Below are 17,006 nucleotides of genomic sequence, written 5' to 3' on the forward strand. Positions count from 1 at the left end.
TCTACAGGAATTCAGGAGCACTGGTTTCATTTATATATCTCTGTTCCCCTGTGTTATAAACTTAATCTAACAGCTTTCCCAGATGCTCACTTACAGGCAGATGTCATCACCTTCTTATTCAAGCACCAAAGAGAACAAACCAGAGAACTCAGTTGAAAATGTAAAGGGTCAGCTTTGGGACAACAAATGCACTATCAATTCAATCTGGATTTCATGACCAAGCTGAAAACTACAAAGAACAGAGAAGAATGAAATATTTCAGCTGCTTATGCACCACAGCTAGAGGTCTGTGTTTAAAAAACAAAAACCAAACCAAACCAAAACAACAACAAAAACAAAAAAAAAGCTACAGAAAATCCTACAGAATGAAAATTAACATTCCTACCTGAAATCTAATGCAATTGCTTGCATTAGAAAAAGTCCATGATGATGATCTACTCAGAAAGGACAAAGCAAAGAAGATAAAATTGAGATAAGCAATATTAGCAGCATTGTGTGTTCCCTATCTTAGAACTACTATTAAATCAAATTTTTGAAAGCCTACAAATCAAATATACTAAGCTACTCATCAGGATCTTTTCTTCAATAAATTAAACCTATTATTTCCGATCTGAGGTTACAGAATAGGCTTTGCACAAACTGATTCTAAAAGTTATAAATTTTATCTTCTAGCACAAAGATATAGAGTCAACCACGGCACACTTCTATTCTGGACTTCATTATGATGGATAATTGTTAATTAGCAGACCGAATACTAGAGGCTCTTTAGGTGATCATTGCCAAATTACATATAATATGTGCAAGCAAAGGTTAGTGCCAATGAATAGTACATATAATTGGTGCTTCACAAGGTCTCATTTTGCCTTATGGAAAGTGTGCGAAATCAGATGGGAGAAAAGCTGCAATCAGAAAACATGAACAAAGATGGGAAAATCTTTATTTATTTTTTTTTAAAATTTCTTTTTCTAATGCACCAGAATCTATAATTCTATCAAGGAAAATAGTTTTGGCCAAACCCCCATTCTGGATCAGTGGTGAACTGAGAGCACTTGGCTATAATACTTAGAAAAACAAGAAATAACAATTGCTACAGATTTTATACAGGCCAGCAAACTGCTTGGGGAAACTAAGGACACCTCACAATGGTCCTTTTCTTGCAGGCAAGAACTGAGAGTTTAAACATAAGCATTGATGAAGTGTTACCAGTGGCTTAATCTCATTAATAGGTGGAGATAGTAAATAAAGATGTTAACAACAGCTGATAATAATGCAGAAGGCATAAAGTGTTCATCAGTAGGATGCAGCTCTATACTCCTCATGTCATCTGTGACAGAAATGGACCAGGGCCACCTTCTGACCATGGTCCTTTTGAGAGGCCTCCTAGACTCTGAATAGGAGGAGAAATACCTAGAAGGGGTTTAAGGATATGCTGACAGTTGAAGTAATTCACATACCTAGGAGTTTCTGAATGATTTTTTTCCCTTGGAAGGATGTATTTTTGAAAGACTAGACTTATCAGGCTTGGCTGGATGAGCAGTGAACATACAGAATCTATCCTGCCTGACATCTCAGAGGAAAAACTCCATATACAGCTACTTAACCAAGAAATGTGACCCCCACAGCTTCTCTATAAGATGATTTTTCTCTGTCCTCTCTATTCTCTTCTACTGTTGGCCTTCACAGCACACTCAATGGCTGAAAATTGAAGTACGGCATCTACCGAAGAAGTTGCTTCAGATATTTACGTGACAGGGCACCATTTGCTAATGCTCCTTTTAGGCTTTTGCCCTGGGGAAAATAAAGATTGCTTGATTACAGTCACGCAAGACGATAGATCTGGTTCCCAGATTCATGTCTGGGATATTATCTGCTTGAGCACTTGCCGATTCAGGCTCCCTTTTGCCTGGGATATTGACTGCCTGCTCAGCCCGTTGGCCTTTGTGTTTCAGGTTGATGCAAAAGGTCTTTATTGACAGAAAACAAATCAGTGCCTAATGTAGGAACTTCGCTGCTGTTTCACTGGGATGGAGTTGTTGTCTCTCCTGCCTGTGCCTGCCAGAGCTCGAGCTGCTGGATCTCCTGGCATTATCAACACAAGGTGGTAATTTGGACATTTCGGGAGCTAAATTTATATTTGCCTGCAGACCCGCCACTCCCAAAATTTTACAGTCCTCATCTGACCATATTTCTTTCTTGATAAATATTTTAAATGCTCTCCTCTGTGGTCTTTATCCTTGGAAGTAAAACGATAAGGATTTCTTGCTTATTTATCTTTTGGTTTACTGATACAAAGGGCACACAGCTCCTGTGCTACACATACCTATGACCTCTTGGCTTCACCAGCCAGTGTAGAAGAAAGTGAGGGCAAAATAGAAAAATTGCCTCCAACATTGGAGGCAATATTCACACTTTTTCCTAAGAAGCTCAATTTTCAGATTCTTCTCTTAGCCATACCTGGACAAATGTATTAACCTTGATTAACTTCAGCAGTGCTGTGCTGAGGTAACTGTACCTAAAAATTCTGTTGAGCTCTAGGTGTGTGGCAGCACTGCTCACACACATAATCTGATCCACAAGCAAATCTCTCTGCGGAATTCTACAGTGTATTCTTAGTAACCATAATAATATTTTGGCTGATATCACATATTCGGTTTTGCATAGAATTATTGCAGTCAGAAGCTTCACCTGTTTTTCCTTTGGCTAGAATATCACATTTTTTCCCTCACTGCATGGACAAACACTGGGAATCTGGTGTCTTTGCCTATTTTTTTCCTGAAACTTGATAATTAACCAGTGATTCTAAGATGCTACCTACTTTATTAGTTAGTTCTCTGTGGTGACTGGAGCATTGCAGATGAGGGATTCCCATCACTAAAACATCACAGAATGAGCACAGCAGCATGTGGAGTCTCTGAATTATCACTGCCAGGTCTCCCACGTGCACCACAGAGAAAGCAGCCAAGTCACAAAGAAGGGTGTGTTTTCAGTAATGTTCACACAAAGCTGAATATTTGGGTCAATTTGGCCTTTCAGAGAGATGTGGCTATGTCAGAATATAATGTTTCTGTGGTTTTGTTAAAAAAACAAGCAAAACCAACTACTGCAGTGTTTCTCCCATGACTTCAGAACAAGAGTCAGGGGAAATCAGGCACTGCCCTTCTGTTGGAAGGTCCAGCAGGACAGCCTGTGCTTTTTTTCCTGCCTGTATAACACGTTCTAATAAGCAAACCTGAAAAGAACCAACAAAACAATTTTTTTAAAATATTCTGTTTCAGGAGAGAAAAAAAATTTCAGTTCTGAGGCAGTTCAAAATTAAATTGTGCCTGCATATGGTGTCATAGAGTTTCACCTCTGGGAGAATTTGCTGAAGTGCTTGGTAGCAAAGATCTCCATTATTGTAGATTTCTCCTGGTGTCCTTCCTTTCTAAGGTACTACACCCACTGTCTTCCACTGACTCTTCGGTGAAGATGATCCTGAGTAAACTCACCAGACTCTCCAATGCAGGTCACATTATCTGATGCCAGCAGTATAGTACAGTCATTTTTTATAGCCCACATAACAATATAAAATGAAACAAACCAAAAATCCAAGTACATTTCTGCTTGTGCAAGCAAATTCAGACAAAAGATTTAAAACAGCTTAATGAAATAAAATGGTTTCTGACTTCCATCCATCTGTGTTTAAAACCCATACAAAATACATGAGGAGGGGAATCAACAGAAAGGATATGAATGTACCAAAATTTTAATTGCTGCTCTTCTGATTGGATGGAAAGGACTAAGTATATACAAGGCAGGAGTGGCACTAAATCGAAAGATTGTCTTCCCTTTGTTCAGTACTATAAATGTCTGGAAAACAAAATGAAAATGAGAACATTCAGTATTTGCATTTATACTCAGCTTTTCCCAGCCCACATCCCATTGGTAAATTCCTGCAAGTATCCCATACCTTTTTCCTATTCCCTCCCAAGCACCCCAAATTCCTTTTCACTTGGTTAAATGTTTTGTCCAAGACCTTCCCTAAAGAGCTGTTGTCTGTTCTGTTGTAATATCCCAACTATTTTTAGTCCTTTCAACCCTTACAGAGTTCCATGCAACATCTCCATCAGGGTCTGGGAAAAGAGTGGAATCACCTTTAAAAATAAAAATGACCTGGAGATTAAAATGTGGTGGGGGAACTTATGTGATGCTCTTCTTCCCAGGTGCTGGGGACCTTGCTGTGTTGCTCCTCCACCTTCTCTACTCTGAGCACTGTGTTGTTCTCAATGTATTTGTCTCACCAAGTAAGAAGGTGCACGAGGCACAGCTCCACAGCAGGATCTGACCCTGGTGCTGAGGCACTCTCATTGTACTCAGATAATTATGGGCAGATGAAAACAATACTGTAAGTTATATTAAATTCAAAGCAAAGGTGAATTGGATGCTGACCCAATTTGCAGAGCTCTGAAGATGCCCCAACAAGCATAGAGGAACTAATATTCACTCAGAGACTGAATCAGGACACCCAGTATATAAAATCTAAGCAAATCACCCACCTTGGGTTTAAAAACTTCATGACACTAAAATTGCAAATCTATATCCTGCTGCTTGTGCCCGGGGATAGCAGGCAAATTAAAAGGTAAATTAATTCTGGCCCTTCCAGGTAAGTAATCTATTTGTCTTTATCCATTTAACTTTTATTCTGTACCTCTAGCACCTGCCTCTACATTGTTTTAATAGAAGTAGCATTATGGCCAACATTGTTTAGAGGAAATGGCATAGCCCAAAATCAGGAACACAAGTACCCGAAAGAACTGGAAGCTGCCTAAAAATGCACTGTGCTTCCAAACTTTATTTTATCGCCCATTTTGCAAAATGTTTGGAAAGGAGAACAAACTGTAGTAAGCAATCAACCCAGCTCTGCTGTCAACAGCCTTTTGACAGAAGCTGTTTGCACTGTCGTGGCTTTAGTCCAGCCTACACGTGATCCCTCATCAGGTGATGCTCACTTTGGGACAAAGTTTACCCTTCTGCAAAGTGCCAGCACTGCACACGCCACTCACACATCTCCCTTCAGCTCTGTTTTGGTCATCTTAAATGGAATTGAAATATTCCTCAGCAGGAAAAGAAATGCTGCTCTCCAGGAACAGCTGTGGAGTTGCTTCTGCTCTTGTGCAGAGTGCTTGCACAAGGCTCGAGTCACCCAGAAGCCCTTAACATTAAGGGGCTTAAGTGATAAACAACAGACCTGTGAAAAGTCACAGCTCACGCAGAAGGCAAGATAGGGCAGATAAAACCTTTGGCTTAATTTAACTCAGCTACTGCTCTGCTCTTTTCAGATATTGTATATTCATACTCAGGGTTATCTGAAAACACACAAGTTCTAATTTTATTTTTTATCCCTCTTTGCCCTCCCGCTTAGAGGTTTTCTGGGAGCCCTGCTCATGCCAAAACTCTGATTCTTAATCTGGAAAAGAAACATTTTTACCGACTGTAGAAAGATAAAAACCAGAGCACCCAAAACAGAGATGGTGGCTGTGCTTTAGCAGCAGCCAAGGAGGACAGTTGGCTGGGGCTCACCTTGCGGTCATTGTAGAAAGGGTCGATGTCCTCCAGGGGCTCCCCGATGAGCTCTGGAGAAACAGTCCCATAGATATCGGGCAGCTTCTTGCAAGCTTGCAAATCAAACTGAGGCTGAGGCTTCTCTTCCTCGCCCAGCTGCTCTCTGTATTCCTGCTTCGCATTCCTTGCAAGCTTCTCCGCGATCCGTTTCTCGATGGCAGCCAAGGACTCAGGCGTGAACCGGTGGAAGCTGTTAGTACCCGGTGGTAACAAGAAGTCAGCCATCTTTTCATCCTGCTTTGTCTTTACTGGTCTTTACTCCTAGTAGTGGAAACAGCTGAAATAAAATTACCAAAAAGTTAGTGGCAGGAGAAAAACCGAGAAGAACAAAGCCATCAGAATGAAAAATAAAAAAAAACCCAAACAAATAACTTGTAGGTTATTGATTATCAGGAAACTCTTCATCTGTTTTTAGGTGGTTAATAGAACATCCAGGAAAACAAAAATTACTGAAAGTATAATTTCAATAAGGAATCACACATGATCAGAGCTGAAAAGTCTTTGTAGGTAGAGTGCGGAATACTCTTCAATTTTTCAGTCATTCAGGATCCTAAATCCAAACTAAGGAGTAACTTAGATTCATACAAGCTTAAGTTTCATCGAAAGCCACAGAGATCTGGATTCCTAACTCATTTTTGAAAATGCAGCTCCGGGAGTGGGTGAACAATGTGCCTAAGATGACTGCAGGGCAGATTTAAATCAGCCGATCTCCGGCCACATGACGCAAAATCTAAAAATGCCCCAGCTGTTCTATTCCAAATTTAAAGAGTGAAGGGTCAAGTTTAGATTCTTAAATCCAATAGAAATTCTTCATAATCTCTGTCTTAGGCTTCTGCAATGTAATTTTCATTTTCCTTTGGGACAGGAAATGCCATCTTCAAGATATCTATCAAAACTTTTGAGCACTTTCTTTTCCTCCACGCCCTGCAATCTGAAGGATGTTGGAAACCCAAATGTGCCTGAAAAAGCCCTGGGACCTTCATGAGAGCACACCAAGCTTCCAAGATGCTGAATAGCCACTGCTGCCAGTTCATCACATCTGAAAACTAGGCTCCTTCCATCCAATACCAATTTGAACATCTAGGAGTTAGAATCAATGATCCTCATGGGTCCCTTCCAATGCAGGATATTCTTTGATTCTATGATTCTAGCCCAAAGCTGTGAAGTGTAACCATCTTTGCCTTATGGTACTTCACTGTTAAAACTTCCAGTCTCCTCCTGAATGAAAACAAGTGAGAATTGCCACATCTCTTCAACTCATATGAGTAAAGCCAAGTGTGAAAAGCACAGCCGAACAAAAGGGCTTCTTGTATCTACACTAAACAACATGTATAGCTGTGAAAATTAATGCAAAACTACTGTTTGAAAAAGGATGAAGCTTATCCCTATTCTAGCAGTGTGCACAAATCCATCCAAACTCACCGAAGCCGTATTTTGCAATTTAATAGTTACTTTAGAGGCATGTTTTTCCAGCAACAGAAGTCCTCACTACACAACAATTAAAACTCATTTCACAGAAGAAAAACAGACCTTGATTTTCTGCCACCACCAGACCATTCATACTAAATCAGAATACATGTTGGTGACAAACAAAACAGTAGATTTTGAGGTGGGCTACACTATTGCATTAGGCAACGTGTGCAGGATCCAATTCTTTGTTCAACCACAATTGTTGTTTTCTGCTTTCAGATGGTATTTGTCTATTTACAATGGATAGTTCCAGATAGCTTGTGTCTATTAGGCTCTGTGATGACAGCATTTTTGTTAGCAAACAAGACTTTAACTGGACTCTGCATGACAAATAGCATATTTATTGACTCAATTTACTTGAGTAAAGTACTCTTTCAAATAACTACTGTTTTTCCTATTCTGACTTCATTTTAAAATGAATTCATTAAATTGTCATTGATCACAGTCTATCATATAGGAATGATTTACTGAAGCTTGTACATTATACTCAGCATTACTGCTGGTTTGAACAAGCGGGGCTAAAATGAATTATTCTTCCCAGAGTTTGAGTATTCTGATATTCTTTTTTTTTTTTGGATTTATTCTCTTTGTTCCTTTCCCCTCTCTCCTCCATGTCATTTGTTTTATCCCATTCCTCCTGAAAAAACAGGAAATTAGAAGCTTTCCCACAAATTGAGTTTCTTATGCTCACTGCTTTGTGACTCAGCACCAGTGTGAGCAAATAGAATTTCACTTTCTATAGATGACATCAATACAGGTGGCCAGAAAATTATCTGGTTTTTGTCCTTTCAATTTTTGTTTCTTCAAAATGAAACCTGTCTCAGTGCTGAAGGGGACAGTGAAAATCGGTGGCTGATCATCACTGCTGGAAGGGCACAGAACAGGTCTCTAAACCAGAGAGGAGAACATTGTGGGCTGTTAGCTGAGGTCCAGATAATAATGAGCTCTGTAAAGACAGTGAACAGGGAATGACTGTTTGTTTTTTCTCATAATACAAGAATGGAGAAACTTCAAATGAAATCACAGAGCAGCAGGTTTGAAACAACCACTGGAGCCACTTTCCACATGGTGCAGTCATCCTGTGAAACTTGTTGGCCACAAATGGCAAGGATTCACAAAGCCACAAGGCAAATAAAAGGGCAAAAGGTCCATAGGTGGTTTTAAACACAAAGATGCTGCCTCTGACTGAGAAAACCCCTCAGCTGCAGAACCTGGGCGCATGCAAGAAAGACTACTTCTATTTGTTAACACCCCTGCAGGTGCTCCAGACCCACATTGCACCAACTCCCTGCTTCCAGTGCTTCGGAGCACGGGATGGGCGACTGCCTCCGACCTGCACAGACACCCCCTTTGCTGGAAAACCGGTGGTAGCCACCTCCACGCCACATTCCTTACTTCCAAGCTGGAGACATTGGCCATACAGCATGAGGGGCACCAAGTCCTTACTGAGATGTCAGAGAACGAGTGGAATCTCCCTACCAAGTACCACGGTTTTCACGGGTGTTGCTTGATCACAAAAAACTACAATATCCACTAGAATATTCAGCATCCTTCGCAGACTTCCTGAAGACTTCCAAGAGAAGCCATTCCAGCAACAGAACTGGCTCAATATTTTTAAAAAGTAGAAACAAAAAATGGATGGGGGATGGTAAGGGAGATAAAATAACCAGAAAAAACCTAATCAAAATCAGATGTTTTAATTACTTTTTCTAAAGAGAATTATTTTTGCTCAAAGCTCTCTCTTATTAGTAAATTGAATCAAATTCAGACTGGTCAAAAACAAATCTTTTCAGTTTTATCTACAAATTCCAGAGAGGTAACTGCCTAGAAAGAATTGGAAAATCCTGCAAAACCTTCATTAGACTTTTTCCAGTCTTCTATTTAATTTTTCTTTAAATAAAAAGTATGTTTCAGCATCCTTACCACTGAAAATTCTTGACTTGTTTTGTCTTCATATTGTATATAAGCTAAAGTTCCAAATTTTAATATATATATACTTAGCACAATTCTTTTTCAATTTCATATGCTTTCAGGAATGGACAAGATAATTTCATGGGTCCTTTCTATGTCTAATTTCTTTTAATCTATGAATTGCAAACATTTCTACAAATAGCCAGGGTTAGCCCAGATGTTTCTTAAAAGGGTAAGAAAGAACCACAACTTAAAAAGGGAAATCATCAATGACTGAATCAAAGAGCTGGAATGCCATTTCTTAAGAGATAATAGTTGTTGTGACTCACGTTTTTACAATATGAGCCTGGATTTTTCCATTCCTCACAGGCATATTTCTGAAGTGCAAGGCTTCAAACACATTGTTTCTGTGATATCACCACGCACAGAATGAAAATTTCCCTCTTGCTTTGTCAGTTAACATCGGTTCTGGCTGATAAAATGTACTGGTTATGTAAACAGAATGTGCATATGAAAATAAAGCCCCAAGATGCATAGTTTCCTTGGCATGGCAAGAAGTGAGAGCAGTACAAACAAATTAGGTATTTCTAACACCTGAATTTATTCAGAAAGATAAATGCTGTTTGCCATTACAGTTTTAAACTTACTGTCACAGGCTTCAGCCACTTCAGTTCAAAAGGCCTTTCAGGTTCTCAGAACACCACCTGTATGCCCTGCAAACCTTTCTCTGAGTCCCTGGGGATGGGTGACCACCACCCAAAAGGCCAGCTTGGTCAACAGGTTTCCTGTAGGGGGGGTAAATACAGGTGAAGGGGGTCCTGCTCACCTCCAGCTTGCTGCCCTCCTACTCTGGCATGGGCTTTGTGGGCTCAGGCCACCATCCTGGAACCCAGAACCTCTTATAATGTCCCAACGAACCAGCAGGGAGGTCACATTCCCCAGAAGCAACAGGAGAAGTGGAGAATAAGGTCCTTGCTGTGCACTACAGCTGGTTGGACACTGCCTTCAGAGAAGTCAGGACTTCTTGTATCTCCATCTCCTGCTTGCACTACACCAAACGTGGCCTGACATAGTATCAAGGACACATGTCCATACATTTCAAACACTTGGCAGTGGTAATAAAGGAACCAAACTTAAAAATCAACATTGTGAAAGTGGTGTTTACAGGCTAAAGTTTAGATACCATCAGACATGCTCATCTCGAGTAGCATTGTACTTATTTAACTCTACAGATTTCCATGGTGTTAATCAAGAAGCTACCACCAGCCATGGGCTGGGGAGAGGGATGATAGTCCATGGCAGTATGCATGATTACACTGCAATTCTGCTAGGCCAAAGTCTTACAAAATAAGAATTAAGAGTCCTAAATTCTCCTTTTGTTTAAGAAATGTTCGTGACTAAATAAAGATTTTGCAGTCCTAACTGCTGTATCAAAAACAGTCATGTGGATGGGTTTCTTTTCAGTGTTTGAGACTATATGGAGCACAGTCATCTTCTCCTCTTCCCCCTCCTTTTCCATATAATCTCTTTGGCATTTTCCTTTGACCTGCAGAGCACTGCAAAACATGAGAATAATAGGCTAGGGAAATAAAAAACGGAACAATGACACATCTAATTTAATGTCACCGGTCTAGATTCACAAATACATATGTATAAATTTACACACAAACACAAACATTTTTAAATCATCATATTTAAAAGGACTACAGGTTGATATGGAATCACATGGAAGTTTTATTCTAACCATGAAGCAATGGCTTCATGGAGAACTCTTGTTTTTAATTAAGATCAAATAAAGACTTTTTACATAAAGATCAAGAAGCTAAAGTAGTCTAGGTGACTTAGACACACTTCATAATTTTACTGACAGTAAACAAATAACCTTCTGAGACTTAATTCACTTATATTTATACCACAATTCACATTTCACATCTAGGAGGTGTCATGGGAAATTCTCTTTTAGCTGAAAAATTTCAGTGGCTGTTAGTACACACTTTGATGGCCTGTGTGCTCACATCAAAACAAGGGGCAACTGAATAATACAGTCCTTGCAATTTTACACAGTACACTCATTACTTCTACTTGAAATGATATCTGCTTTGTTTGTTTTTTCCAACAAGCATAATTTTCTCAAGACCATAAACAACGATTGTTTTTGTAGCACATGTTCCTAACACATATAATCAGCCACATCTCAAGCTGCCATAAATCAGCACAGCTCTACCCATCCCAGGGAAGTCACAGCTGTGGAACTGATCTATTAGGATCAGGAATATTTGACTAGAAATGCTTTTTTTTAAAAGAGCACCTTCACACCAGAGCGCGAGCACCAGAGAGCATGTAATTGAAGTATTAAACTAATGGCCTAGAAGGTAACCAAGCTTCCAGGGAGCTGGAAAATCTCGAGCTTTTTGCAACCTGTGAAGGCAATTTGAAAATGCTCCTTCACCCATGGTTGTCTTGTTGGGTGAGTTCAGAGTTGAAGGTCCAAAAAGGGATGCTGAAGAAGCCGAAGCCTGGTGGGGACCAGGCAGGCTCCCATGGCTGGTCTGCAGGGAAAAGCTTTGTATTCCACAACAATCTGATGGAAATGGCTGAGATGTTTAGCTCCTGAAGATCTCCTAGGCAAAGTACAGTGTTGAAATCAGCCCAAACAGACACAGGAAGAAAAGTGAGACAGAGTTCCTCTTGCTGCCCGTGTCACAAGACAAACCTGCAGGTTGATATGACATTGCATAACACATTTCCTAAAATGAGCCCTGTTGTTCAGCATGAATGCTGACCAGGGGTAGAAATAAATATTTAAGAGAATTCATTACATTCACATTGTTGGGGAAAAAAAACACCAAACAAACAGCACAAAATGTCCAAACCAAAACCTCCATCACCAACACACAAGCCTTTCGTCACAACCAGCTCTGCCTACACAGTATCTTCTTTTAAATCCAGTTTAATGAGCTTTGCTGGCATCTTTCTCATCAGAATCATGGCATTCTGACATTACCAATGACTTATTGATAAAATAAAGTCTTCAGAAAGCTAACATGTGCTAAAAGGAAATGAATTCGGAAGATTTCATTCCGATACTGAAAGAGTATTTGAGGATGACAAATGTTATGGTAAGAATTAAATGCTGGCACTAAGTCTTCTCTTATGATAAAATATATATTTTTAGTGAGCTAAAAATATTCTACTTTCTTTTCAGGTGTTTTTATTTCAAATTATGCTGCATCCAAATGACATAAATAAGCAAGAGGGAAGTAGCACATTATAGTTGCTGCACATCTCTATATTTTGCTGAAAATTATAATTCTCTGCACCCAACAGGTTTTCATTTCTATTTTAATTAACTAGAAATTGGCATCAGAGTTAATTTACTATAAACTACACAGCCTTCAGATCCAGGGAAAGATTTCTGCTTTGCTACTCTGAACTGAAAGAGCTTGGAAAGAGCTACCAAGAAAGAGGAATGTTTTCAGCTCAGGATGCAGTCACTAGCTTTGGAACAAGAAATAAGAAATCTACAGAACTCCATGTTGTGCCAAATATAATGTACAGTGCTCACACCATTAGGTGCTTTGGATGCTCACATGAATAAAATATATCAAATCTTGTCCATTTTATTCACAGAGTGTTTTGTAAAGACATAAAGACGGATATAGGAAGTTGTAAAACAGCCATTAAAATGTATTCTGAAGCCATTATGGGATAGTTATGCCACAGACAGAAGGCAGTGTTAGGCTGGCCAGCAAAATCTTGGCTGCATGCTTCTAGAGGAGAAGGAGCCATGGCTCGAAAGCTGTCTGATGTATTACCACAAAGTTATAGGTAAGGATTCCCTGATCCCCTCCATCTAAGTTATGGAGACACATTTCATCAGCAGAAAACCAACAGACTTACAAAAGCCAATCATCAGAACTGACATGTTTACATTTAAAAAGATGGATGAAACTCTATAAGCAAAGCCAGGGCCTCTTTCACAATTTTAGCATTGAACTAAGAGGCAAACATGACATAACAACTAAACTTCATTTTTAATAGTGAATGGAGCAAATAGGTTTTCCTTCTTTCAAGTGACGGGAACAAAAAGAGGCTGAGGCAAAGGGTCAAGAAAAAATTAGATGTGAAAGAATGGGAGAGACAGACCCAAATCACACAAAGTTAAGCTGTGGGAGGTGGCAGGTCCCCCTCCTGCATCCGACTGACACGAGGCAATACAGCAGGTCCTGCCAAGTCTGCAGTAGCAGGAGAGCTTTGCTCCACAACCACCACCCTTCACTTAACTCCACCCTATCCACACACCTATGATACACCCAGCTTCCCATCTTTCTCCACTTCTATCCGTTTCCTATTCATCAGCCAAGAAAATTATTTCATCCTCCCAACTACTTTATTCCACGTCAACATAACAGTTCCTCAAGCCTGTCCTTGTCGATAACTCTCAAGTGACATTCACATCAACGCTATGAAATTTTGGGACTATAACTTTATTTTCCAATTTGTCTCATGCAATGCATCTCTCTCTATGATGGTGGGTTCCCTTGCACAAGGATACAAGGGTCTCTGTTTGTCTATGGCTTTGGATAGTGTTCGGCGCTAACAGAGCCCCAGCTAACGACAAAAATTCTCACTGCTTTTGCAACAAAATGCACAGGAGAAAAAATAAAAAGGCACAGATTTACAAGTGTGCTGGCAAAATTATCTTTCCCGGTAATGGAAATAGAGAGTCATGAAGAACAACAGGGATCCTATCAGGGAGTAGCTGGTTGCTGTTTGCTGGGATATATTGAAGATTTGATTCATTATTTAGTGCACTGTAAATTTGACAGTACTATTTGGATAAAGCTAGTGGTTCTTCCACTCTGATGGAAGAGATTTCACCACCCACCCCCCCGCCCTGAGAGACAGAGAGAGATTATTGCTGTCCACAGAGGAGGGATATTCTGCTTGTTTGCGATTGAAAACCGCTTGGGTTTGTCTGCCAAGTTTAGGAATCAGAGTTAAGAGCTTACATGGGTTCTGGGGGTGCAATCCTCAGCTCACGTCAGTCAAGGGGAATATTTTGTGTGACTGCAATAGGCAGTGGGTCAGACCCCTGGCGTCAGAGAGACAGAATTATTAGATTTCTGTCATTCCTTTCAGAGAAGTTTACTTCAGCAACTCGGCGTAGCTTCATGGAAAAGATGCAACGGATGCTGGTGCCGACTGACAGCAATTTGATTTGAATTACATAATGGTTAAACCATTATGTAAATGAGGCTGACAGAAGCATGGAGGTAGAGAAGCTGGGGATTTTTCATTGTTTTTTAAAAAAAGGTATCTCGTAGCCTTTAATGTTATGACCAAGATTGCCGCCTTCTAGCGACTATATTTTGCTGGCAGGTTAGCTGAATTAAACTTTATTTCTCCTGACACTAACTAAAACCTAAAGTGCATCTGAGCAAATGATGAGGAGCATTTAAAGAGTGGTGAACGTGGACAATATTAGAGGTATGTGAGTCACATTACCAAGAGTGGTTTTGGCTATGTCCCACTGATGTCAATGAGACTGATGCTTCTGAGAACCCTGTAGCAATCCTGAACATTCCCCCCTTTCTCCACTGTATAATTTCCTCATCTTTTTACATGGAAGAATTTTTCAGAGTAAATAACTCACTGCACAAACAATTCTATTCCAAAAGTCATGACATTTTCTGTTAATTAGCAATAATATAATCATCCAAATAAAACTGCTGGGGACATTGCATTTACTAACAAGTTACATCCAAATATGCATTTATGTGTCAACAGTGCATGCTTGAGTGGTTGGTAATACTCAATTGGGCCTCAGGCACAATGCATTGGAATCACACAATAGAGGCTTAGTATTGCAAACCCTGCTGTGGCTTCTTGCTTAATTTAGCTTATGGGACCAAGCAGTCAATGAACAAACCAGAAAATAATACATCAATTGGCCTGTGAAAGGGAAATATCTGATTATGGTATCAATGCAGGATGTTTCCTAAATGGAAAATGCACTAGCTACATAATTTGGGAACTTGTTTGCACTTCCTGAAAGAAAAAAAAACGGTATTCCTAAAAATAACTTTGTCATTACTTGGTTGGCCCAAAAAGCCAGCCATGTCCTGGTGTTCAGCTCTTGTGAGACCCCACCTGGAGTGCTGCATCCAGATCTGAGGCCTCCAACATAAGAAGAACTGGACCTGTTCGGGTAGGTCGAAAGGAGGGCCACAAAGATGATCACAGGGCTGGAGCACCTTTCTTAATAATACAGGCTGGGAAAATTGGGGTTGTTTAGCCCAGAGAAGACAACGCCCCAGGTGGATGTTACAGAACTTCCAAGTGCCTAAAGGGGGCTACAAGAGAGCAGGAAAACGACTTCTGACAAGCACATGTGGAGATAGGCTTTAAACTGAAAAGGGGTAGGTTTAGATTAGATATTAGGAAGAAATTTTTTACTGTGAGTGTGGTGAGGCACTGGCACAGGTTGCCCAGAGAAGTTGTGGCTGCCCCATCCCTGGAAGTCTTCAGTTTGGACGGAGTTTTGAACAACCTGTTCTAGCTGAAGGTGTCCCTGCCCATGGCAGGGGTGGGTTGCAACAAGATAATCTGAAAGGTCCTTTCCAACCCATACCATTCTATGATATGATTCTGTGATTACTAAGAGCGGTGATAAGCAGCAATTCCACTGAGAGATCATTCAATATCTTGACCCTAATCTCCTCCGATATATATATGAATACTGGGGGTAAGAGTGCCCTTATGACACTATGTCTATGAGGTATAATACACCCACTCTGACAGGGCCCTAAAATGATACAGAAATGACTGTACTGCTTGAATACTCAGGACTTTTTTTCCCCTTCTTCAAGACAACTGCAACTAAAAATAAAAATTCAACAAGGTAATCGAAGATTTTGGTCAGATCTCTTTATTTTAATGTGTCATGGATAAAGATCATGATTCAAGCACTGCCTGCTCCTCTATATACTCACCTGTATCTTTATCCATTCTACAGTGCAGTTCCTCAAGTCAGACAGGTCAAATAATGTATTCTAGAAATTTTTGGCTAAAAAAAGATATCTATTGGATATGAAACCCTTGTGAAATAACCTCATAGACAGAACAGAATGAATCAACTAAAATCTAGCTTCTCTGATGCATTGGAACCAAAGAAATTCGGGATGTTAGACTTTCAGGGAGAAGCAGAGAGTGCTAGGACGTGAGTCATCTCTCCTCTCAATGTCTACTTCAACAAGATAAACTATGCATCAGACCCTAGCAAAGATCCTGATGATTCAATTTGTTTATTAGGACACCGAAATTTAGGTGTTGATATGCACCTTTAGGTGCCTGAGAACTGCTTTTCCCTGGCAGAGCAGGGGGGGTCTGGACTGAAATATGTCCCCCCCCCCCCAAAAATTCAGACCATCATATCATGGAATATGATGCAAGGAATGTGACGTGCATTAGTTTTTCGCCTACTTGACTCTTCTCAAAAATAGAGACCAGCTACCTCCAACCACACCGTGGTAAAGGAATGGACCATGGGACTGTTCCACTGCAGCGTGTGGCAAACTAACACTTCTACAACAGCTTTCCAGTGCACACAATTACTTTAGAACGTGAAGTATAGATCTTCAATTTCAACAAACGGCATACATTTAATTAGTCAATGACAACCACTTTGTTCCCAGAAACAGAGTCACCCAGGTTATCCTGATAGACTCACCATGGACTCACAAACCTAGAAAATATTTTCTGCCTTATGTTTTACTTCCACAAATTAAAGGGATGTTTGAGGTCTGGATTGTGCAGTTACACAGGCAAAAGTTGTTCTGAGCTAATATTTTTAAAAACAGAGTGAATACAGGCTAGTGGCATCCATGACTCCTAGAGGATCACAACAAAACAATCCAAAGAAGAGCTGGAGTTGCACATCTGTCCTAGTTCACAGCCACTTCTACTCCAGTCTTGGGCTTGTCTTGCAGATTATATCAAAGTGTATAGTGGTTTTAAAAGCA

General features: G+C 40.1%; 1 protein-coding gene across 6 annotated transcripts in view; it reads right to left on the reverse strand.

Moving 5' to 3' along the window:
- Positions 1–17,006, reverse strand: part of LOC116783555 (sodium channel protein type 5 subunit alpha-like) — a 216,769-nt gene that overhangs the window by 169,687 nt on the left and 30,076 nt on the right. For all 6 annotated transcript variants that reach the window (XM_032681222.1, XM_032681214.1, XM_032681210.1 and 3 more), the window contains exons 2-3: positions 5,560–5,878; positions 3,731–3,849 (exon numbers count right to left, since the gene is read on the reverse strand). In XM_032681222.1, coding sequence (XP_032537113.1) covers positions 3,731–3,849; positions 5,560–5,826 — 386 coding nt within the window. In that variant the 5' untranslated portion in view covers positions 5,827–5,878. The remainder of the gene's footprint in view (positions 1–3,730; positions 3,850–5,559; positions 5,879–17,006) is intronic.

This window comes from Chiroxiphia lanceolata, chromosome 1 (genome assembly GCF_009829145.1).
Source record: "Chiroxiphia lanceolata isolate bChiLan1 chromosome 1, bChiLan1.pri, whole genome shotgun sequence".
Lineage (NCBI taxonomy): Eukaryota > Metazoa > Chordata > Aves > Passeriformes > Pipridae > Chiroxiphia > Chiroxiphia lanceolata.